The sequence below is a fragment of the Elgaria multicarinata genome, chromosome 7 (genome assembly GCF_023053635.1).
Source record: "Elgaria multicarinata webbii isolate HBS135686 ecotype San Diego chromosome 7, rElgMul1.1.pri, whole genome shotgun sequence".
NCBI lineage: Eukaryota > Metazoa > Chordata > Lepidosauria > Squamata > Anguidae > Elgaria > Elgaria multicarinata.
In genome coordinates this window covers 108,388,975-108,409,252 of record NC_086177.1, presented here as the reverse complement: position 1 = coordinate 108,409,252, position 20,278 = coordinate 108,388,975, and the positions used below count along the sequence as shown (strand labels likewise).

The 20,278-nt window shown below is 40.6% G+C and overlaps 2 protein-coding genes across 2 annotated transcripts in view; one reads left to right on the top strand and one right to left on the bottom strand.

Annotated features, from left to right (window-relative positions):
• Positions 1–5,425: 5,425 nt before the first annotated feature.
• CHRAC1 (chromatin accessibility complex subunit 1) lies at positions 5,426–9,147 on the bottom strand. Its single transcript, XM_063131172.1, has 3 exons — positions 8,979–9,147; positions 7,715–7,841; positions 5,426–6,207 (listed from the first exon to the last, which is right to left on the bottom strand). The coding sequence occupies exons 1-3, from the start codon at positions 9,129–9,131 to the stop codon at positions 6,071–6,073; spliced, it is 417 nt and encodes a 138-aa protein (XP_062987242.1). The 5' UTR covers positions 9,132–9,147; the 3' UTR covers positions 5,426–6,070.
• An 886-nt stretch (positions 9,148–10,033) lies between these two features.
• Positions 10,034–20,278, top strand: part of TRAPPC9 (trafficking protein particle complex subunit 9) — a 352,653-nt gene continuing 342,408 nt past the window's right edge. Inside the window, exons 1-2 of the mRNA XM_063131169.1 lie at positions 10,034–10,087; positions 11,879–12,479. Coding sequence (XP_062987239.1) covers positions 11,896–12,479 — 584 coding nt within the window. The 5' untranslated portion in view covers positions 10,034–10,087; positions 11,879–11,895. The remainder of the gene's footprint in view (positions 10,088–11,878; positions 12,480–20,278) is intronic.

The window sequence follows — 20,278 nt, the reverse complement described above, 5'->3', positions numbered from 1 at the left end:
TACAGCCATGCTGTTGATCCTAACAGTGTTGCGATATGTGGAGAAAATATTAAGTAATTTGATTAAATTCTTTTTAAAGGGCTAGAGGATTAATATAGATATTGATTCATTTCCCCAACCGAAATGTCGTTGTGTGAAAAAGGAGTCTGACTATTTTTAAATATGTAAATACGTTAAATTCTGCAATAGTGATGGTTTTTTGCATCTTATAACTGACATTGAATCCTATCTTCAAAATTAATCAGAGTGGCAAATGGAGTGGCGGGGACCCAGCTCTCTTTCCAGTTTGGATCTACCTCAGACTAAGCAGTTGGGTGCTAATTTATTCAAATTATCATTGAGATTGTCCAAAGTGACCAAACAGTATGTGATTATTTGTCCTCTGAAGAAAAGGACATTTGGGGTGGGGGTGGGGACGGGGTTTGTGCTACAAAAATGCATTTGAATTTTTTTCTTCTTTGTGCCTTTTGTGTTGAGTCCCAATGCATAGCAAAATCAAGTCATACTCCTATAATAGAATTAAATCCTTTTTAACAGCAAAACTGAAAACTGTGTCAGGTTTCTAAAAAAATAAAAATATGAAAGTGTATTTTTTGTGTATTGAACTATAAAAAATATACTGCGTCAAGGAATGCTTGTAATACGGAGAGAATTTTTTTAAAAGCAGAAACAAAGCATTGATACTTAGATCCCAAATTATTCTATGCATACATTTGCATGGTCATACACCATGCTCCGTTGAGCTTCTCAGCTGGTTTGCCCAGTAGGAAGTGGCTTGGCCGTTTAATCTTGGGACGAGTGTGCACAAGTTAAAGTGTGTGTGAGCTGCCCAATTTCTTTTGGTGAAGGAAGAACATCTGCACATAAGGAATTGCTTCCTTCATTTAAATAGGGGCATGTTTGGCCACATTTGGAATATCAAAACCTTGGTTTAATTAGCCAGGACATGCACAAGCCTTCTGCACCTACTTGGCTCCTCCCTTCATGCAAGTAGTTAAACAAGCCAGGAAACCATAATTAATCATGGCTTCCCACTGTGCTTGAACTAGGAACCCATGGTTAATGGCTTCAAAACATTCCTGAATGTGAAGCCATAGTTCAAAGGTGGCTTCCATATCCTGGCTTGTTTGGAAGCCATTAACCATACTTGCCGTGTGATGGTTATTTGTGGCTCAAAAATGTAAGAGCCATGCTGGACCAGGCCAAGGAACCCTCTAGTCTAGCACTCTGTTCACACTTCTTGGCTTGTTTGCCTGTGCAAAAGTGGCTGCATGGAGTCGCTTGAAGTGCAAGTGTATTGGCTTATTAAGCTGGGATTTGATCGTCCAGATTCTTTTGTGGGCTGCGGAGCTCAGTATGTGTGTGTGAAAATGTGTGTATATGTAGCTACTAATATCCAAGCTGTACATATACATGTGTATAATAAAAAGTGGAAGTGGTGTGTGCATATGTCAGGTAAGGGAATAAAACATCAAAGTAACTTTCTGCATGCTTTTTATATAACACTTTGAATACCCTTTTTATATAAAACTTTTTTTACTTTTTTTGGAGACTGAGTTGTAATATACTATTGCTTTTGAAGATTGGAAATTTGACTTTATAAACAGTAACCAATACAGCATGGAATTTTTTCCTGTAAAATGATATTTAGTTTTAATATTGAAAAAAGCAAAAAAATAAAAAACAGAGCATCAACATTCCTAAGTGGCAGGATTTAAGCTATACCCTAAAGGAGATTTTTTGCTGCAGAGAGACTCAATCAACAGGAAATAAATGTGTGCGTTACAAAACTGCCCTGACGGGTCTATAAGTAAAGCTATATTTTATAAAAGAGTAACCATCCTTTTAATATGCTGCATAGAAGTGATCAGCATTGTTGCACTTTCTCAGTAATAATGTCCTGTAAATTGGCTTATGGTAAAGAATTTTAAAATGTTTTAATATACCATAGTACTTTGGGCAGAAGGTAAGAAGACTTACAGGTACCTCAAGATTGAAACAAGAGCCTGAATATGCTGCATTTTGTTCCTTTTTATTTCATAGAGCATTTTGTTTGGCTTTCATTAATTTTATTGTTGTTACCGGCTACCTGGCTTTTAATTTGTACTTGTTGGATCTCCTGAAGAATTTAGAGAGTTTGTCTCTCTTCACTTGGTTAGATATCCTTATCCTTTACTGGTGTTAGTTCAGTATTTTATATCAAGTCTGCCCTGCATTGTACAGTAGAGGATGTAGTGACTGTTTTTACAAAGTAGATTTTGAGAAGGATACTAAGGTTGTAAAACAGGCAATATGTTTCCTCTTGGTTTATATGTTTTCTGTATAATTATTTGACATAACTGAGACAGGGGGATTGCTTATTGCTTTACAACTTGGACCTGTAATGATTATATCTTGACCAAGGAATAAGCTAACAAATCAGTTAGGATAACCTAACTGGAAGGCTGAGCCACACTGCTATGCCAAAAACTCCCCTCCCCACCCTAATTTCTGCAAATACAGAAATTGAGTTACCTTCCAAGTGATTTCAAACAACATGTGCCCTGTTGCTTGGAATGTTTAGATCTAATTTCCTTCAGAATAACTATGTAGTTTTCGTGGCTCAAACATATTATAACATGGATAAAGAGGGAATTGTTAGGGTGGGGGCGTGGAGGGAGAGAAACTCTTGAAGGACGCTTCAGAAGACTGTGAAATTTAACATTTATTGTCCTGTTTTAAGCTTAGGTGGTTCCTCTTTCTGTGTTTGTTTTACAGCTTGCTAGTAAAATACTTTGCACTACTTCTGCAATAAACCCATGTCAAATTAACCTTCTATTTTTGTTTTGGTTTCTTGTGTACGTGTGTGTTTGTATATATATATATATATATATATTATATAAACTACTACTAAAGATTTAGCGTAGTGTTTTTTTTACCTCCATACCATCAGACATGTAACAAGCTCAAAATGCTGTAAATCTTGATGAAATATGTGAATGATATTTTATAAAGTTATTTTGTATGGTGTCAATTTTGTTTCTGCCTCATAGTATGTCAATAAATTACTCATATTTACAAGTTCAAATGAATCATTTTCTGTTATAATAAGAATTAGATTTTTACCTGCTGTTTCTCCAAGGAGTCCATGGTGGTAAAATTTTTTCTCAACAATCCCCCTGGGGAGGTTGTTAACCGAAGGGATGATAAATGAGTCCATTGTCAGTCACCCAGTGAACGTCATTGCTGGGAAAGAAGCCTCAGTCTCCTCTGGACTGCTCTGATACTTTTCATCACTGGTATTGTGTGTAGAAGATGAACTATTTCCTTATGGACTTCATTCCCATGGGACTCTGGACAGACTGATGGCAACGGTCAATCAGATACGGCTATCCCTATACAGATTTTAACTTGGAAGAAATGTCTTGCTCACAAAATGCATAGGAACATCTAAACTTCATTCAGAAAACTTTTAATGCCCTTTTTATAATGGCTGTCTTGGACATTCCTTACCCTTCCATTATAATTCTCTGGTTCAAAGGGTGGACTTAGCAGTCACTGAAAACTCAAGTTGGGGCAACTGTGTGCCCTTTGTCTTCCTTTAATCAGGATCATCTCAGCTTCTGGTAGTACTCTGGTTTTCAGACATCAGGTTTTACTTTTGGCCTCTGTATGAGCTTTTCCTTCATGCTGCAGATAAGGTTATGCTTTTCAGTGTCCAGAAACTACAACTTGTTCAGAAGGTAGTAGCAGGATGAACATATCATGGACTGCAAGGTCAAGGTAACACTGTATCATGGACTGCAAGGTCAAGGTAACACTGAGACTTTCTGCTACACAGACAGGGCCACAACTTTGGGAAAGGTGGATTGGCAGCAAGAAGTTCTGTCTCTGCAATTGTAATGAGTCCTGGCAATTAAGGCTGCCCTTACGTTCACCAGGTCTGAGGGAGACAGGCTTCATGGACCCATGTCCATTGAAGCAAATGAGATGAAGTCCTCCTTTTTCAGAGTAAGGTATTCCAAAAGACCTAACCAATGCCCAATTCTGGCTTGCCCCGTTTCACCCAGATAGGAGGCTGGTAACATGATTTTGCACTGTCTGGGACTTGACCGTTTCAACACTGGGTCCAGGATTTTTAATGCTACCTAGAATTCTGGTAGTGCCTGAGTCAGAATCCTACTGTCTCCATCTCAAATGGAGGAACAAATGCACATGCTAAAAGCCATTCAGACTGCTTCAAATTCATCAAGAACCCAATGTACCTGCTCATACCTGCTCCAGAGTGAACATATTTCTTAACAATATGCCACTTTGAGATGCTAAACCCCTTTCCCCTGACTGCAGTTCCAGTGAAACTTTTCATCCTTTGACTACACAGATATTGAAATGTACATTACCATCTGACCAGCTCACCATTAACATTCGGAAGCACTATCAATAGTGTGCTATGCTCTTTGGCCAACCATATCACCCAGAACTTTCACCCAAGGGTCATAAGCTGAGGGATAAACAAGGTCACCCTTACTTTGGTGAGGAAGCCAAGAGAGATGGAACTGGCGATACTTATCTCCATAAAACAGGCATAGGGAATCTCTGGCCTGCAAGCTTCTTCCAGAGACCCCATCCCTTCACCTGAGTTCAAGAAGCCCCTACTGTTAACTCCGATCACTAATTGGAGATAAAAGTGATTTAAATGCTGGGTATTTAAACCTTAAATACCTTTGTATTTCAGAATTTAGCTGTACTTACATACTTTTATATTTTATAATTCAGGTGTGAAAGCTGTTGCACTGGGGCTTACTCCTGAGTAGATAAATGAAGTATTGAGCTAAGACTTGTATGCTTGGTGGGAAGATGAACTAATTGGTACATTTTATATCTTCCCTCACCCAGTTTGCTTTGGTTCCACCCACTTTTCAATTCTCTCTGCCCACTGGACTCTTAGCCCCATCCACTGCTGGAACTGGACCCCAGAACAACAACAAAATTGCATCTCCCCCCTCCAGGCAACACACATACCACAGTACCAAAAACACACACGAGACCAAAAGCAAACAAGGTAGGACATACACATCCCAAATCGATAAAAGACACGTGCAGTGCAGGTAAAACACCTTCCCTTAATATCTTTTCTTTCCTGGGTGGCTTGGCACACTTCAAAATTAAGCACTGGGCTACAGATGCTTACCATTTTATTTTCTAAGAATGCCTCTGGAACCCATGTGGGGCTGAAGCATTCTTAGAAATGAAGATGGCCTGCAGGCTGGCCCGCTACTTTGCAGTGTGCCCGGCTCCCAGTTAAAAAAGTGGTGCCAAGGCAGATATCTGCAGGAACACTGTTCAGGACCCAAGGCTGAGATCATAAAATTCCTGACTCATCTGTTTTGATAAAACATGTGTTACTGCCGACATTTTCACCCCATTCCTTCAAATATTTCTACTGTTACCAAAAACAGATTTCTGTTTTATTCATATGATAAAAACTTTTGTTACACAGATATATCAAAACAATGCACAGCTCTGCTATAAACTAAGTCTAAACAAACCTAAATATACATATTCACATGAGGCAGCATGGTTGTTCCCATCTTTTAAGATGCAATATACCAACACTGCACAGTCATTGACAAAACCAAAATGAGTTCTTATTTTTGTTCCCAACTAAGCTGGACAGTCTAACTTAGAACAGATGATATTCAAGTTTCTATCAACTGTTCCCTTTTAGAGAATACATGAAATATTCTTACTGCCATAATTCTGGCATGTTAAAATTGTTGAACTTCTGGAATTTGCCCAATATGGGCAAAGATGAAATCTCTGAATTGGAGATCAACTATTCACCTGACAAGAACATCCAATATGCGGTTACTGGTCATCCAAACACTAAAATAACACACACACAAAGTCTGTGTATATATTTAGTCCTGCTTAGAAATATCTTGGATGTACTATAATCACTGTAAAGCAAATTGAAAGTTCAACTGGTTTGGAAATCCGCTTGCTTAATTTTTAACCAATACAGAGATTGCAGGAATTTCTTTTATCGCACATCATCTAAAAATATGGTGTACATCATCACTTGTTATCCTCAAGATAGTTCTTCATCTTCAGTTGTTTCTTCTTCTTCTTCCTCCTCCTCCTCCTCCTCCTTTTCTTGTTCTCCCTCTTTTTCTCTCTCAAGCATTTTCATGTATTTGCTAGCTAAGATCTTCTTTGGCAGGATATCTAGAAGAATGTCACGTTCATTAAATTATAAAGTACTCTTTCAGCTGCTGCAAAATAACTAGGGGTGCATGGAATTTAGTACCCAAAACAGTATTTTACAGCTTGGGGGTTCTCCTAGAACCATCTCTGTCCCTTGAGGCTCAGGTGGCCTTGGTGGTATGGAGTGCCTTCTTCTACCAACTTTGGTTGGTGGCCCAGCTATGCCCCTATCTGGACAGGGTAGCCTAGCTTCAGTTGTCCATGTTCTAGTAACCTCCAAATCAGATTACTGCAACATGCTCTACGGGGGCTGCCTTTGAAGACAGTTCGGAAGCTGCAGCTTGTGCAAAATGCAGTGGCCAGATTGATAACTGGAACCAGATGGTTTGAACATGTAAGACCGATTCTGAGCCCAATTCAAGGTGCTGGTTTTGACCTATAAAGTCTTATACAGCTTAGGACCACAATACCTGACGGAACGCCTCTCCCGACATGAACCTACCCGCTCACTGTGCCTACCCGCTCATCTAAGGTCCTCCTCCGAGTGCCTACTCCGAGGGAAGCTTGGAGGATGGCAACAAGGGAGAGGGCCTTTTCTGTGATGCCCCCGAATTATGGAATGATCTCCCCGACGAGGCTCGCCTGGCGCCAACATTGTTATCTTTTCAGCGCCAGGTTAAGACCTTTCTCTTCTCCCAGGCATTTAACTGCATTTAACAACATATGCTGAGTTTATTTGTTTTTAACGGACCCCAGAATAGCTGTTTTTATAAGGGTACTGTTTTTACGCTTTTTGTTTTTAAACTTTGTATATTTGTTTTTAATGTTTACTGTTTTTAAATGTTGTAAACCGCCCAGAGAGCTTCAGTTATGGGGTGGTAGTATAAATGCAAACAATCAATCAATCAATTTTTCAGTCTCAGAATCCGAGCAGTTACTTAAAAATGTTCTTCATGCCAACAGTTGTCCAGGAACAGTTTGTAAAACCCAGCCTTCCCCAACATGATGGGAATGTTTTAGATTACAATTTATATCACCTCTGACCATTGGTCATGTTGCTTGGGGCTGATGGGAATTTTAGTCCAAACATCTGGACAGCACCATGGTGGGACAGGTAAAACCTATGGAAAGTGGCTTGTAAGGACTTAGAAACCAGAATAGGTTTGAACAGAGCACTTGCTCTCTGTCCATCATCCATGACACTGAGTGGGCAACCCTAAGGTTTATGGAATTTACTTTGTTTCTCACTAGATAACCCTGAGATCCACTAACCAGAGCTAGGTGCAAAACTGTGGCTAAAGAAAGCAGATACAGAACTGTTCTATCTTTTGCAGCTTTGGATGGCAATGTTTCTTTTTAATGTCTCAAGCCACTCTGAACTCTCTTATTTGGACTTCGCACAAGACGGTATATCCCAGAAATTTTAGCATGTCTCTAAGACTGATGCTTTGAAAATTTTCCATTTTTTCCTGCCACCATTTACCAATTATTCCCCCTACTTACTCTTAGAAGTTTGGTCATTATTTACCTGCAAGGAACTGAAAGGTCTCAGAGTTCTCTGCTGTTCGAGACAGGTCATTGTAGGTTAGGGCTTTGTTCTCCTTGCCCTGGCCATGCTTGTAGGAATGTGTGGCTAAATACTGGACAAATAGTTCCTAAGGATAAGAAGAATTCAATCTGCTTATAGCTCAGGTGTATTTATTTAATTACACTAATCACTTTGTTAAAACCAGACAGGCTTGTAGACACTGAAGCAAACACCAGTGACATTGGCATGAGTTTCACAAAAAGACTAAGCATCTTGAGTTCCACTTGGATTTCATTTCATTTCTTACATTTCTATACTGCCTGATAGCAGAAGCTCTCTGGGCAGTTCACAAAAATTTAGAACTATTAATACACATTCTATTAATACTTTTGTACAAGTGATCATCTCCCAGCAATCATCTTATTATATTGTAACGAATATTAACTATAAACAAAACGGGGATCTCCTGAAATCTCCACTCAGGGATAAAAAGAACCACTAGTTTGATAAAAGTGATTTATTTCTCAGAAGCTGGAAACAGCAATATCTTAACTACGTTTTTATTCCCCCGGTCCTTCCCCATAAGGTCAGTCAGAGAAGGTCCCAGGCTCAGCCCTTGGCATTTCCAGTTAAAAGGACCAAGGAGCAGACGATGCAAAGGCCCCTCTTGGGCCGACATCGTGGAAAACTGCTGGCAGTTAAGAGTAGAAGACAGACAATAGTGGAATAGGTGATTTATTTATTTATTTATTTCATTTTTATATCGCCCAATAGCCGAAGCTCTCTGGGGGGTTCACAAAAACCGTCTGACCTGGCACCCATTTTTAAAAAAATGGATACTCTTGTTTTTATACTGTTGTTTCTATGTTTCTGATGGTTTTTAAATTTTGTATAATTTTTTTTAAAATGTTTACTGTTTTAACTTTTGTGAACCGCCCAGAGAGCTTCGGCTGTGGGGCGGTATATAAATGTAATAAATAAATAAATAAATAAGGCATCTACTTATGTTCTTTCCAGGAGCTCAGGGCGGAAATAACGTCTCCCCTTCCTAGCCCCCCTCCCCCCTCCAACAACCCTGTGAGGTAGGCTAGGCCAAAAGGCTGTTTTTCTTTTTCGGCTTTTGATGAGGGTTCGCCTCCTTTTTAATGCGAGCCCCACAGGAATCTGCGCGCCCTACGAACGGGCTGTCTGTCCGTCTGCCTTCAGCAGAGGGACCTCCGCGGTCTCGCTCCGAGCCCCTCGGAGAGTCCCCGGCGGGGCCTACCGTAGCCTTGGCGGTGAGGAAAATAGCGTCCGGGTTGATGCTGGAGACTTCAGGCGAGCTCTTCATGATCACGCGGATGCGAGACAAGGGCAACGACACCAGCCGGTTCTCCCCGCAGCCGCCACTCGCGCCTCCGCTCAACCTCGACGCCATCTTCCGCCTGGACCATCCAACCTCCTCCCCCCCCCCGCGCGAAGTCTCGCCTTGCCTCGTGGGGGTGGTAGTTTCCGCCTCGCCTGCGGCAACGGCGCGGCTGGGCACAAAGAACTACCTTTCCCGCCGTGCACTGCGAACACACCCACGCCTCCGTCGTCTTTTCCTCCCCTAGAACGTACTCCCGAGTTCTTTCAGAGGAAAGACTACAAATCCCACCAGGCGCTTCAACGAAATGCCGTAGCAACCGTGGACATTAAAACAAAACCTCTCACGCTATTCATAATAAATAAATAAATGTTAACCCCGTTAGGTATATTTAATACCTTTGGAGCGAAAATAAATAAATAAATCTCTTTTGTGTCAGCAGAATGTTCTTTCAAGTATATATATATATTATCCAGTGAAATTTTAGAACGTTTTCAGGATGTTTTAATCATGTATGATACGTTTTAATCCGTTTTAATGTGTGTTATATCATGTTTTTATACGGTTTGTTTTATACTTTGAATTGTTTCAGTTTCTGTGAACCACCCAGGGAGCTTCGGCTATTGGGCGGTATAAAAATGCAATAAATATATATATACACATACACACACACACACTCTCTGAGGGTATTAAAATGATTTTTTAATTTATTTTTTAAAAAGTTAAAATTAACGGATTGGCAGAGCCACGTGACTACGATGACGGTTAGTTTTGAGTCCTGCCGGCTACCGTCCCCCTCAGACATGTGACAGCGCGTTTGAATGATGATTGTTGTTGTTGTTGTTGTTGCGCGAGGGGAGGGAAGCGGCAGCTATGAGGCGCGCGGAAAAGACCCCGGCGCATGCGTAGTCCGCAAGCAGTTTCCCGAGGCGACGCGGCTGCGCAGTGGTTGCCGTCAGTTCCGCTCCCTTCTGACGGGCGCCGTGAGGGAGAGGAGGCGGAGCTATTACGTCGCACCGGCTGTGTGGGTGAGCCAGAGCCCCTGACCCGGCGGGGGAGGGGAGGCGGGAGGGGGCCGCGCGTCCGCCTCAGCAATATTTACCTCAGTCAGGGGAAGGAGTTGCCCCCCTCTCCCTCCCTCCCTCTGTGGGGGTCCCTATATCGTCCAATCTTGTTCCCTCGTTGTTAGAGATGCCTCAGTGAACAACAACAACAATAATAATTGCAATTAATATTCTGAATTTATAACCGACTGCAAACTCTGCCTATTTTTCCGCCCGCACACAAGCAAGGCCCGTGCGTGTGTGCATATGCTGTGGTTAACTCATTTTATATAGTCCTATGCATACTGACCTGGGAGCAAGACCCATTGGATGAGATAAGGCTTTACTTTTGAGTAAACAGGCCTGTTAGGGCCCCGAAAGCGGGGGAGTGGAGCTTTAACAGGGGTGGCCAAAACGGGATTTCAGCCGGTGCCGTTTTTCTACCCCCGGTTGATAAGCCTGGATTTCCTGCTTCGCACCTCGACTGACTTTCTCTACGCCCTGTACTCCTTGGGGGTGGGGAAATGCACACTGCACATGCTCAGAGACCCCCTCATCGCTGCTTCACCTTTATGTGGGGCATCTAGTTCAGTTTATAATCCTTGGAGGTGTTGTTGTTCTTATTATATTTATTTGAATCCCGCCTTTTGCCCAGTGCTGGGCATCAAGGCGGCCTTACAAAGTTTAAAACATACATGGGGGGGGGGGAGAAACATAGTTTAAAATACACAACAAAATTATAAGACATTAACATAGATGGAGGACCAGATTATTCTCCAAAGGCCTGCTGGAACAAACAAGTTTTAGCCTGCTTCCGAAATCCCATCGAGGGAGCCAGTCTAGCTTCCCCAGGAAGAGAGTTCCAGAGTACTGGAGCAGCCACCGAGAAGACCCTCTCCCATGTTCCCACCAAGCGTGCCTGTGAAGATGGTGGGACTGAAAGAAGGGCTTCTCCAGAAGATCTCAAAGCACGGGCAGGCTCATAAAGGAGAATACGGTCTTCAAATAACCTGGACCGAGTGTTGTTAAACTACCTTAAACTATCATTTAGCCTAATCCCATGTCTCTAACTAAATCCAGGTGTGCATTATTATATTATTAATATTGTGCATTCTGAGAGGCATAGATTTCTAGGTCTGCAGATTCGCAGTTTTGTGTTAAATGGGAAGACATTCCTTAAAAAGGAAGAAAACGACACAATATGCCAATGTTGCCTTTCCCCCTGGTTTGTCAGATGTGTGGGCCGGGACCAGTTTAACATGGGCATTGCTTGTCTTGTAAAGACTAGATCCCCTGACCCAAGTATGTGATGTGTGAAAATTGCTCCATGCATGTACACACTAAACGTTCCGGGGGGGGGGAGCTTTTTTATTCAGAAACTATTTTCAATTGGATTAATGCTGAAGATAAGTTGCAATATATTAGATACAGGCCATCTCTGAAAAGTTTCTGCATGTTCTTTTGCCTTCAAAATTAAGAGAAGTAAATAATTGTGTTAACTTAATACATGTTGAATATAGTTATCTTTTGGTTTGGACAACTACATTGTAAGGCACAAAATGAGGGGAAATGGCAGGTTATACGAAATAAATCCAAAGGCCATCTCCATAATGAGCCATGGAGTATGGGTATTGGCTCACAGCTCAGATTTTGCCTTTCCCCTTTGCATCTAGTGAAGTAGATCTAATACTTCACTTTTGAAATAAAGTATCAGTCTAATAATGATTTACACTCCCATAGCAATGTAGAAATAATTCTTTTGTTTCTTTTTATTAGCATACACATGATGCAAAATGAGTGTCCCTGATTACATGCAATGTGCGGAGGATCATCAAACTTTGCTAGTTGTGGTCCAGCCAGTTGGGATTGTTCCGGAAGAGAGCTTTTTCAAGATCTACAAGCGAATCTCAACAGTGAGTCAGATCAATGTCCGTGACTCTCAGCGTGTACTTTATATCCGGTACAGGCATCACTACCCACCAGAGAACAATGAATGGGGAGATTTTCAGACACACCGCAAAGTTGTGGGGCTCATAACCATTACGGACTGTTCCTCTGGAAAGGACTGGCCCCAGACCTTTGAAAAATTCCATGTTCAGAAGGAAATATATGGTTCGACTCTTTATGATTCGCGGCTGTTTGTTTTCGGGCTTCAAGGAGAAATTGCAGAGCAACCTCGAACAGATGTGGCATTTTATCCTAATTATGATGAATGTGAAAATGTGGAGAAGAGAATAGAGGACTTCATTGAATCTCTCTTTATTGTATTGGAATCCAAACGTCTTGACAGAGCCACAGATAAATCCGGAGATAAGATCCCACTTCTTTGTGTTCCTTTTGAAAAGAAAGATTTTGTAGGTCTGGATACAGACAGTAGGTAAGTAGCTTCAGAGCTCCTAGAATTTATGAATCTTGACAAGTCAGCTATATCTAATTGTACAGTGCTGTATTTGAAGATGTACAATGGGGCTGGTGGAAGCTGACTTTTCCATTCCTCTTTTATCCGCTATATCTTTCTGAAAAGACTCCCCCAAGTGTTGGGGCGGGGGACCTGGCTGAATGGGGTGAGAGGCTGAGGGGAAAGGGGGGAATCCTGAAAGATTGTGGTGGCATCTTCTTATCCAATAACTGCTAAATTTTTCAAGGAGCCTTTGTTGTGGGACTTCATCAAAAGCTTTTTGAAAGTCCAAGTCCACTGGGGGTATGTCTACACCATGCCTATATCCCGGGGTCGTCCTTGGATCATCCCTGTGCTTCCAGATGATGCAAAGGGGATCCCAGGGGCAACCAGGGACTTTCCCTGGGATATCGGGAACTGCAGAAAACCCAATTGTTCTGTGGTCCTGGGACCATCCCAAGGAGTGCGGGCCGTGTGGCCGCTGCTCCTGGGTTGTCCCTGCAAGTAGTGGGGCTCTGAAAATAGGCATGGAGCAGTCTGTGCCCACCAAGGGTGGGGGTGGGGAGTGGGTTCAGGTTTTTGTTTTTTAAAAAACTTTTTGGGTGGAGTGCAATTGCACTCCTTCCTTGTTTAGAAAATAATGGAGGCCGTGACGTCCCTCCTTATTTCCAGGATGCCGCAAGACGCTGGGGGAGGATCACGGAAGCAGGTAAGTCTGCGATCCTCCCCCCTGCCTCCCTCTACACCTTATGGTGTAGACATGCCCTGGGTCTGCAGGGCCACTCCTATCCATTTGCTTGTTGATTGACACACTTACAGAATTCTGAAAAGTTATTAAGACAGGTCTTTCCTTTGCAGAAGATACTTTGATTCCTCTTCAACAGCACTGCTCTAATCTACATATTGTTTTTACTAGCTCACCTGCTCACCCTTACAAATGCTAGACATTTGTGCCACAGTAACAGTCTGAAACAACAACTTTCAATTTGGAAATGCTTGCCTGACTGCTTGACTTTGATTCTTACTTGACATCAGGTTGTCGTGATTGAAGGCAATTTAAATCGGATGTTTTCTGAACAATAATGCAAACCCAAAATCTCTGCATCAAATAGTCATACTTGAGGAATTATCAGATTGGTTCTTAATTGATATAGAAAACCTTCATTAACTCAGTGATCTAAAAGAGTTTGGAGATTAATTAATTCTAACATGCTTATTATTAGATTATTTAATAACGACATTATTCTTTAACTTATTATTTACAAGTTACCTTAAAAAAACCATAGATTTTTATCCACTCTGCTTGCTGTAGGCAAACAGGTGAGTGGTTGTGGCTGCACTCATGTAGATCTTCCCTGCACACAAAACCATGGGGGTCATGTAAAGGTAGGCATGTTTTAGTTTACAATTTAAAAGCTATATGAAAATCCTCTATGATCATTTAGTGGCTGATTAAGATATTGCATGTTGCAAAACTTCATAAGATAACTGATAAAAGTACACAGGAAGAATTGATTTGTAATCCTAGTTGACATAAAGGAGAAGTGAATTCCTTTTTTTTTTTTTTAACCTTACTGGGATAATAGTAATAATATTGGAGAGAAATATTTTTCTGTGACGTATTCAGAGAGGGACCCCCCCCCCCCCAAATCATATAATGGCTGGATAATCAACAAGAAATCTTATTCTATTTTTGGGACTCCAATAAAGGTGAGAAATGATCTTCCTTATTTTCTAAAGTGCTTTGCAGAGGTTGTGTAATTGGTGTTTTTTTTAAAGTAAAGTATCCCATGCTATTGGTATTTGTAGTAGTTATATGCACATTGCATCCTATGCTGGTCATCTGCTAGCTGAATGTATTTCCCCTTGCCCCTGCAGTCCCCCACACCACCAAGATCTGATTGCACAACATTAGATCGAACCGATAGAAGTTAGTAACTTATTTGTAGACAATAGCAGTTAGGTGACTCTGGTTGATTTCTATACATTATTTAGGAAGTGCATTTTATTGTACTGACATTAGATGTTATTGAAAATTGAATGCATATCAGTGAGCGGCTGGTCTACACAAATTACAATGTGACAAGGGTGAGTTTTATGTTACTATGCATATAGTCTATTCTGCAGATGTGCATGTATTCTGCTCTGCAGATGTGATTAGGGTGCTATTATCTGTATTTATCTGAACTATATTAGACCTGAATTATCTTGTTTGTTCCTCTTTACATGGGTATGCTATGTGGCAGGGCCCTTAGCGGTGCTGGAATAACTGCAGGGCAGGCTGGATTTGATATTATATTCCAAAGAGAAAATGCTTTCTTTTCTTTTATGGAGTAGTGGAACTATTACTTCTAAAATGTTGTAGAAGAGAGTCATTAAGTTGGAGCTGAGAGTAGTGTGAACTGCCCAGAGACCTTTGGCTATTGGGCAGTATAAAAATGTAATAAATAAATAATGTGACAGAAAATGCAAAGATAAAAAGGGGTAAGAACTTAAGAGCCATGCTAGATCAGATCAAGGGTCCATCTAGTCCAGCACTCTGTTCACACATTGGCCAACCCAACGAAGCAGGACATATTTATTTATTTATTTATTACATGATGCAACAGCACCCTCCCACCCAGGTTCCCCAGCAACTGGTGCATAAGGCTTACTGCCTCTGATACTGGAAGTAGCACATAGTCATCTGGGCTAGTAGCCATTGATAGGCTTCTATCCAACACCCTTTTAAAGCCATCCAAATTGGTGGCCTTCAGTGTGTGAAGAAGTACTTCCTTTTATTTGTCTTGAATCTTACAACTGTGTGCAACACTGTGTTTTCTTTCCTTCAGAGTATATACCGTATTTCTTCGATTGTAAGACGCCATCGATTGTAAGATGCACACTAATTTCAGTACCACCAACAGAAAAAAAACCCTAAGAAACACCCGCGATTCTAAGACACACCCCATTTTTAGAGATATTTATATGGGGGGAAAAGTGTGTCTTAGAATCGAAGAAATAGGGTAGCCTCTGACTTATTTTTTTGCCCCTTTTGATCTAAGAATATTTCCTATGATAGATTCTGGATAATTAAATTTCTATACAGATCTTTCCACCTCTCAGTAACCACCAAATTTTATATAGTTAATTTTTTCAGTAAATGCTCTATTTCTTGCCTCTTTGTGTTTAGTGAACAAAAACAACAAGAAATGCTGGACCAAAATCTACAAGCAATATTATTTGTTCAAGTGAGTGTGTGGTTAGCTGAGAGCTCCCAGCTCAAAGTTCATTTTTTCCTCCACCACAAACTTAACATTCCTATTTTTGTGTGTTTTGGAAATTTACTGTCCTGAATCCAAATAACCATTAGTTCATGTGAGCCCAAGTAGCCTTTAGACTCCCCCTTCCCAGGGGCAGTCTCTCATGCTACCACGTGAACTGCTTTCGAAGCTGAGAAGAATTTCAGATGCAGTTTTTGATACGTCAGCTGCTTAAAGACAAATGTATACATTTCACTAAGACACATGCATGAGCCTAAGCAGTTCTTGGGACCCCATCCACTGTCCATGGTGCTGAAATAAAGATCCAACATCAGCATTTATACTGAGATGGCAACATATGTATTTTATTGATACTGGAAATTAGTCTTATGTTGGGATGATTGGGAAGACTTTGCACCATGTATGTGTTTATAACTGATGTCTATCCACAGCTAAATCCTCCTGAAGAATTACACCAGGATGCTTCTAAAGTAGTTCAAAAAGAGTAGGAACAGCTGGTAACTAATTACTCTTAATAATGTCTCTGTAGTAAAGCGAAAAGAAAAGGAATTTAGCTCATTCACATAAATAGGGGAGAATTCGACTGTCTCTCACAGCCTCGTGTGGCGCAGAGTGGTAAGCGGAAGTTACTGCAGCCAAAACTCTCCCCACGGCCTGAGTTCGATCCCAGTGGGAGCTGGTTCAGGTCGACTCAGCCTTCCATCCTCCCGAGGTTGGTAAAATGAGTACCCAGCTAGCTGGGGGAAAGGTAACTGCGACTGGGGAAGGCAATGGCAAACCACCCCGCTACAAAGTCTGCCAAGAAAACATCAGCGAAAGCAGGCGTCCCTCTAGGAGTCAGCAATGACTCAAGTGCTTGCACGAGAGGTTCCTTTCCTTTCCTCACAATGCACCAAATACTTTCTACGCTTGTGGGAATCATAAATAGGGTGGGATCTAAGAAAGCTGTGTGTCTTGTGCTGTTCCAAAAAGAAAGCCAAGGCTTTTGATCTTAACTAGAAGCTATGTGCTGATAAATCTTTAAAAAGCTTGAGGTATTGCAGGCAGTTCTGGGGTTCTTGATACGTGCTTCTTAGGCAGAAAAACCCAGGAACACATAACTCCATAGAATACCATTTAACACAAATTCAGTCTCTTTCAACTTTCAGTCTCTGGCTGTTCCATCCTTAATAATGTCAACTGTTCTAATTGGGATTATGTTTTGTTAAAGAATTTTCTGTAGTTTTTAAAAACAGAGAAATTACTTTTAGTGTTTTAGTCAAATGGTAAACTGATCCAAGTGCAATAACGTACACATCATTTGATATTGGACTGATAAAGCATCTCACATTGCTTTCTACTGTTAACATGTTGATGAAGACCAGTTAATTAACAGTTACTTTCCTCTTCAAATTTGTAATGCTTATGGTATGACTTACTAACATTTCTTACTAAATAAATAATGTACTTAACTTCAGTACTTCTGTGTGTATGTGGCTGTCTATTTCCCCCCCAATTCCTGTATGTTTCTAATTTTTGTTTTGTTCCTTCCTTTCTTGTTTCTTTTTTTTTTCTTCTCTCGTACTGCCCTGTGAGTGTGTTTTTGGGTCTCAAAAGGTAGGCTTTTGATCACGTATTTTAAAAACTAGCTAGTTTTTGTGTGCTGCCTTCTTACTTTGCCTCCATTGCATAATATAGTGTTGATTTTCTTTATCTTTATTTTACACAGCAATTGACTGTTGCTGCCTGGACTCCTACTGTTGATTAATCTCTTTTGGCATTTGGCAAATCCCTTTGATGATTCTGTTTTTAATTCTTATTTGCCTTTTTGAGCAGTGGGAAGGGAGTAAAGAGTAGTAAAAAAAAATGATTTTCTTCAGTAGCTTCTGACTTCCAGAATCTGCTAAGTTTGTGTGTATTATTCTGGTTTAAAACTGTACAGGTGTTCTGAGGTCTTGCCTGTTCAGTTTCAAAATTTAAAATTAATGGAACTGTAATGTTGTTGTTGGTTTCAAAAGGCTGAGTGATGTTACAGCTGACAGTACTTGTAGATAAGCATGTCATCTTAACTTGAATTTGGTGTAAATATTTCTTGTAACATGAAAATCTTCACCAAATTATTTTGCATGGTTTTGTTTTGCTTGTGAAACTTTGAAGAGATAATAATTCCTTCTGAAATTGTCTTTCAGTTTAGGAATGAATGATACATTGTTTTGAACTCTGATCATTGTAAATGATCTCTAACATTATACTAAGAGAAATGTGGCATATTTTAACCTGTGCATATGTGTGTGTGAATGGTAGTTTTGAAACTAACATGGAGAAAGAACACACACCATTTTCTGGCATGCACTGCAGGTTATAGAAAATGCAATGTTACAGTGGGCTGATTGACATGTAGCGCCAAATCCATGGTTTGGCATAATGTGCATGAGCTTTGGACTTGAATTCTCCCTCATACCTTCACACTCTGTTGACTTCTTTTGTGACATAACATAATTTGCCATTGCATCTGAATTGGACTAACTAAGTTTTGTTCCAACCATACTTTGCTTGAAAACACAAGGGGTGAAGTCTCTGCCCATCCCTGAAGTTTGAAGGCAGATTTGGTGATGGCGGTCTGCAAAAAAGGCCTAGGGGGCCACATGTTGCCCACTCCCTTGTTTAAATGTTCCTGTCCTTCTTATTGTTTAAAATTCCCTGTTTGAGCTGTAGTTCTCCTTCTGTTTTTCAGTTCTACCTTGATCAAGCATTCTTGCCCATTATGTGCCTGGCTTTCTACATCTAAGTAGCTTGCTTGCTTCCTCTTAGTAGCTCTAGGCAGCAACTTCTTATCTTCTGCCTAGAATATATAGGACTCCTTCCTCCTGTTCAGATGAAGTCTGTCTTTGAACAAAGGATCATGGCAACTGATTGTTTCCACAGGCTACTATACTATTGGAATTTTACTATTTATTTAAATATTTTTGGTTCATTCTTCAGCCAAAGAAAACTCTTAAGATTTTACATAAAATCATGAACAAACAAGATAATCCCTGTCCTCGTTTACAATCTAATAGAGATGGCACAAAAGGAGAAGGGTAAAAATAAGAAATGAAAGAAATAATGCAGCCTAAGGAATAAAAATCAGGCTTTTCTTTTTCTTTTCTTTTCTTCTTTTTTTGATTGGCAATTACATTTATGGCTCAATGGACTGAAGAGGCGAAGTCTCAGGATAAATCATGGCATCTTGGAGATATATCCTTTCAGAGATCGCTACAGGCATTTTTAAAGAAATATTGACACCTGAAGAAGGCCCATATATATGATACAAGGCTGAAATACGTTGTGCTATTTCAAGAAAGAAAACTTTTGCAGTATTCTGAGACTTTGGCTCAGTTCAGACAACACGTTTCTCTATGCAGTGTTATCTTTTCGGTGCCAGGTCAAGACTTTTCTCTTCTCCCAGGCATTTTAACAGCATTTAACAATGTTAAGTTTGTTTTTAATGGACCCCAGAATTGTTGTTTTTAAATGGATACTGTTGTTTTTATACTGTTTTTATGTTTTTTAAATTTTTGTATACTTTTAATGTTTACTATTTTTAATTGTTGTAAACCGCCCAGAGAGCTTCGGCTGTGGGGCGGTATATAAATGTAATTAAATAAATAAATAAAACTCCACTCAATGGTTGAATTTCTAGGGGGTACTCCCCACACAACATGTTATAACTCCACTGTTGTGTGATTGTGGGCTACCATGGAGTTCAGTAAAAGTGAACGCGACATTTGATTGACAGCTCCTCCTTCCGAGTCCTCCTAATGGTATACCATCAGCCATTGCTGCAAAAAACCCCACCACCCAACCCCAGTGGCTCTCCTAGAGTGGTACTACCTCCTTTTGCCCCTCTTGCCAGGGAACTCTGTAGCCAGTGGGAAAAGTCAACTCAATGCAACAGGAAACTCCACAGAGCCTTCCACATAACACACAACACAATGGTTGTGCAGGAACTCTCCTCTGCACAGCGTGGATATTCTCAACGATGGTGTACAAACTCTTACGTGGAGTTCTAAAACCACCATTGATAAACGTGTTGTCTGAACTGAGTCTTTGTCACTGCATTCCATTGTCTGTCCCAAGTACATTTATGGTTCTGAAAGAAAGTGGAAATAAACTCCACTGAATCATCTTTAGATTGTTTATTTGTTTTTCTACATAACACTGTCTTTTATGTTGGGTTACTTGCACAAAGCAGCTTGGTGAGGATGGTTGCTTCTGCAGGAGTCCATCAAATTTAATAGAATTTTGAGCTGATAATTGTTTCTGTTAGTCAACGATTAGTATTATAGCTTCAAATGTCTGAGTCAAACAAATGTATGTCTTTTGTGCCCACTAATGAGACGGTGATTTTACTTCAGAAGAGTAGTGGGCAGTATGCGACAGGCCCTTCCTTCCAAACAATGAAGCTGATACTGCTTCCTGGCACAAGTGTATAGGGCTATTCTTTGCCTTTATATGCTGACATCTGTGGGGTTTTTTTTTAAACCCTCATTACTG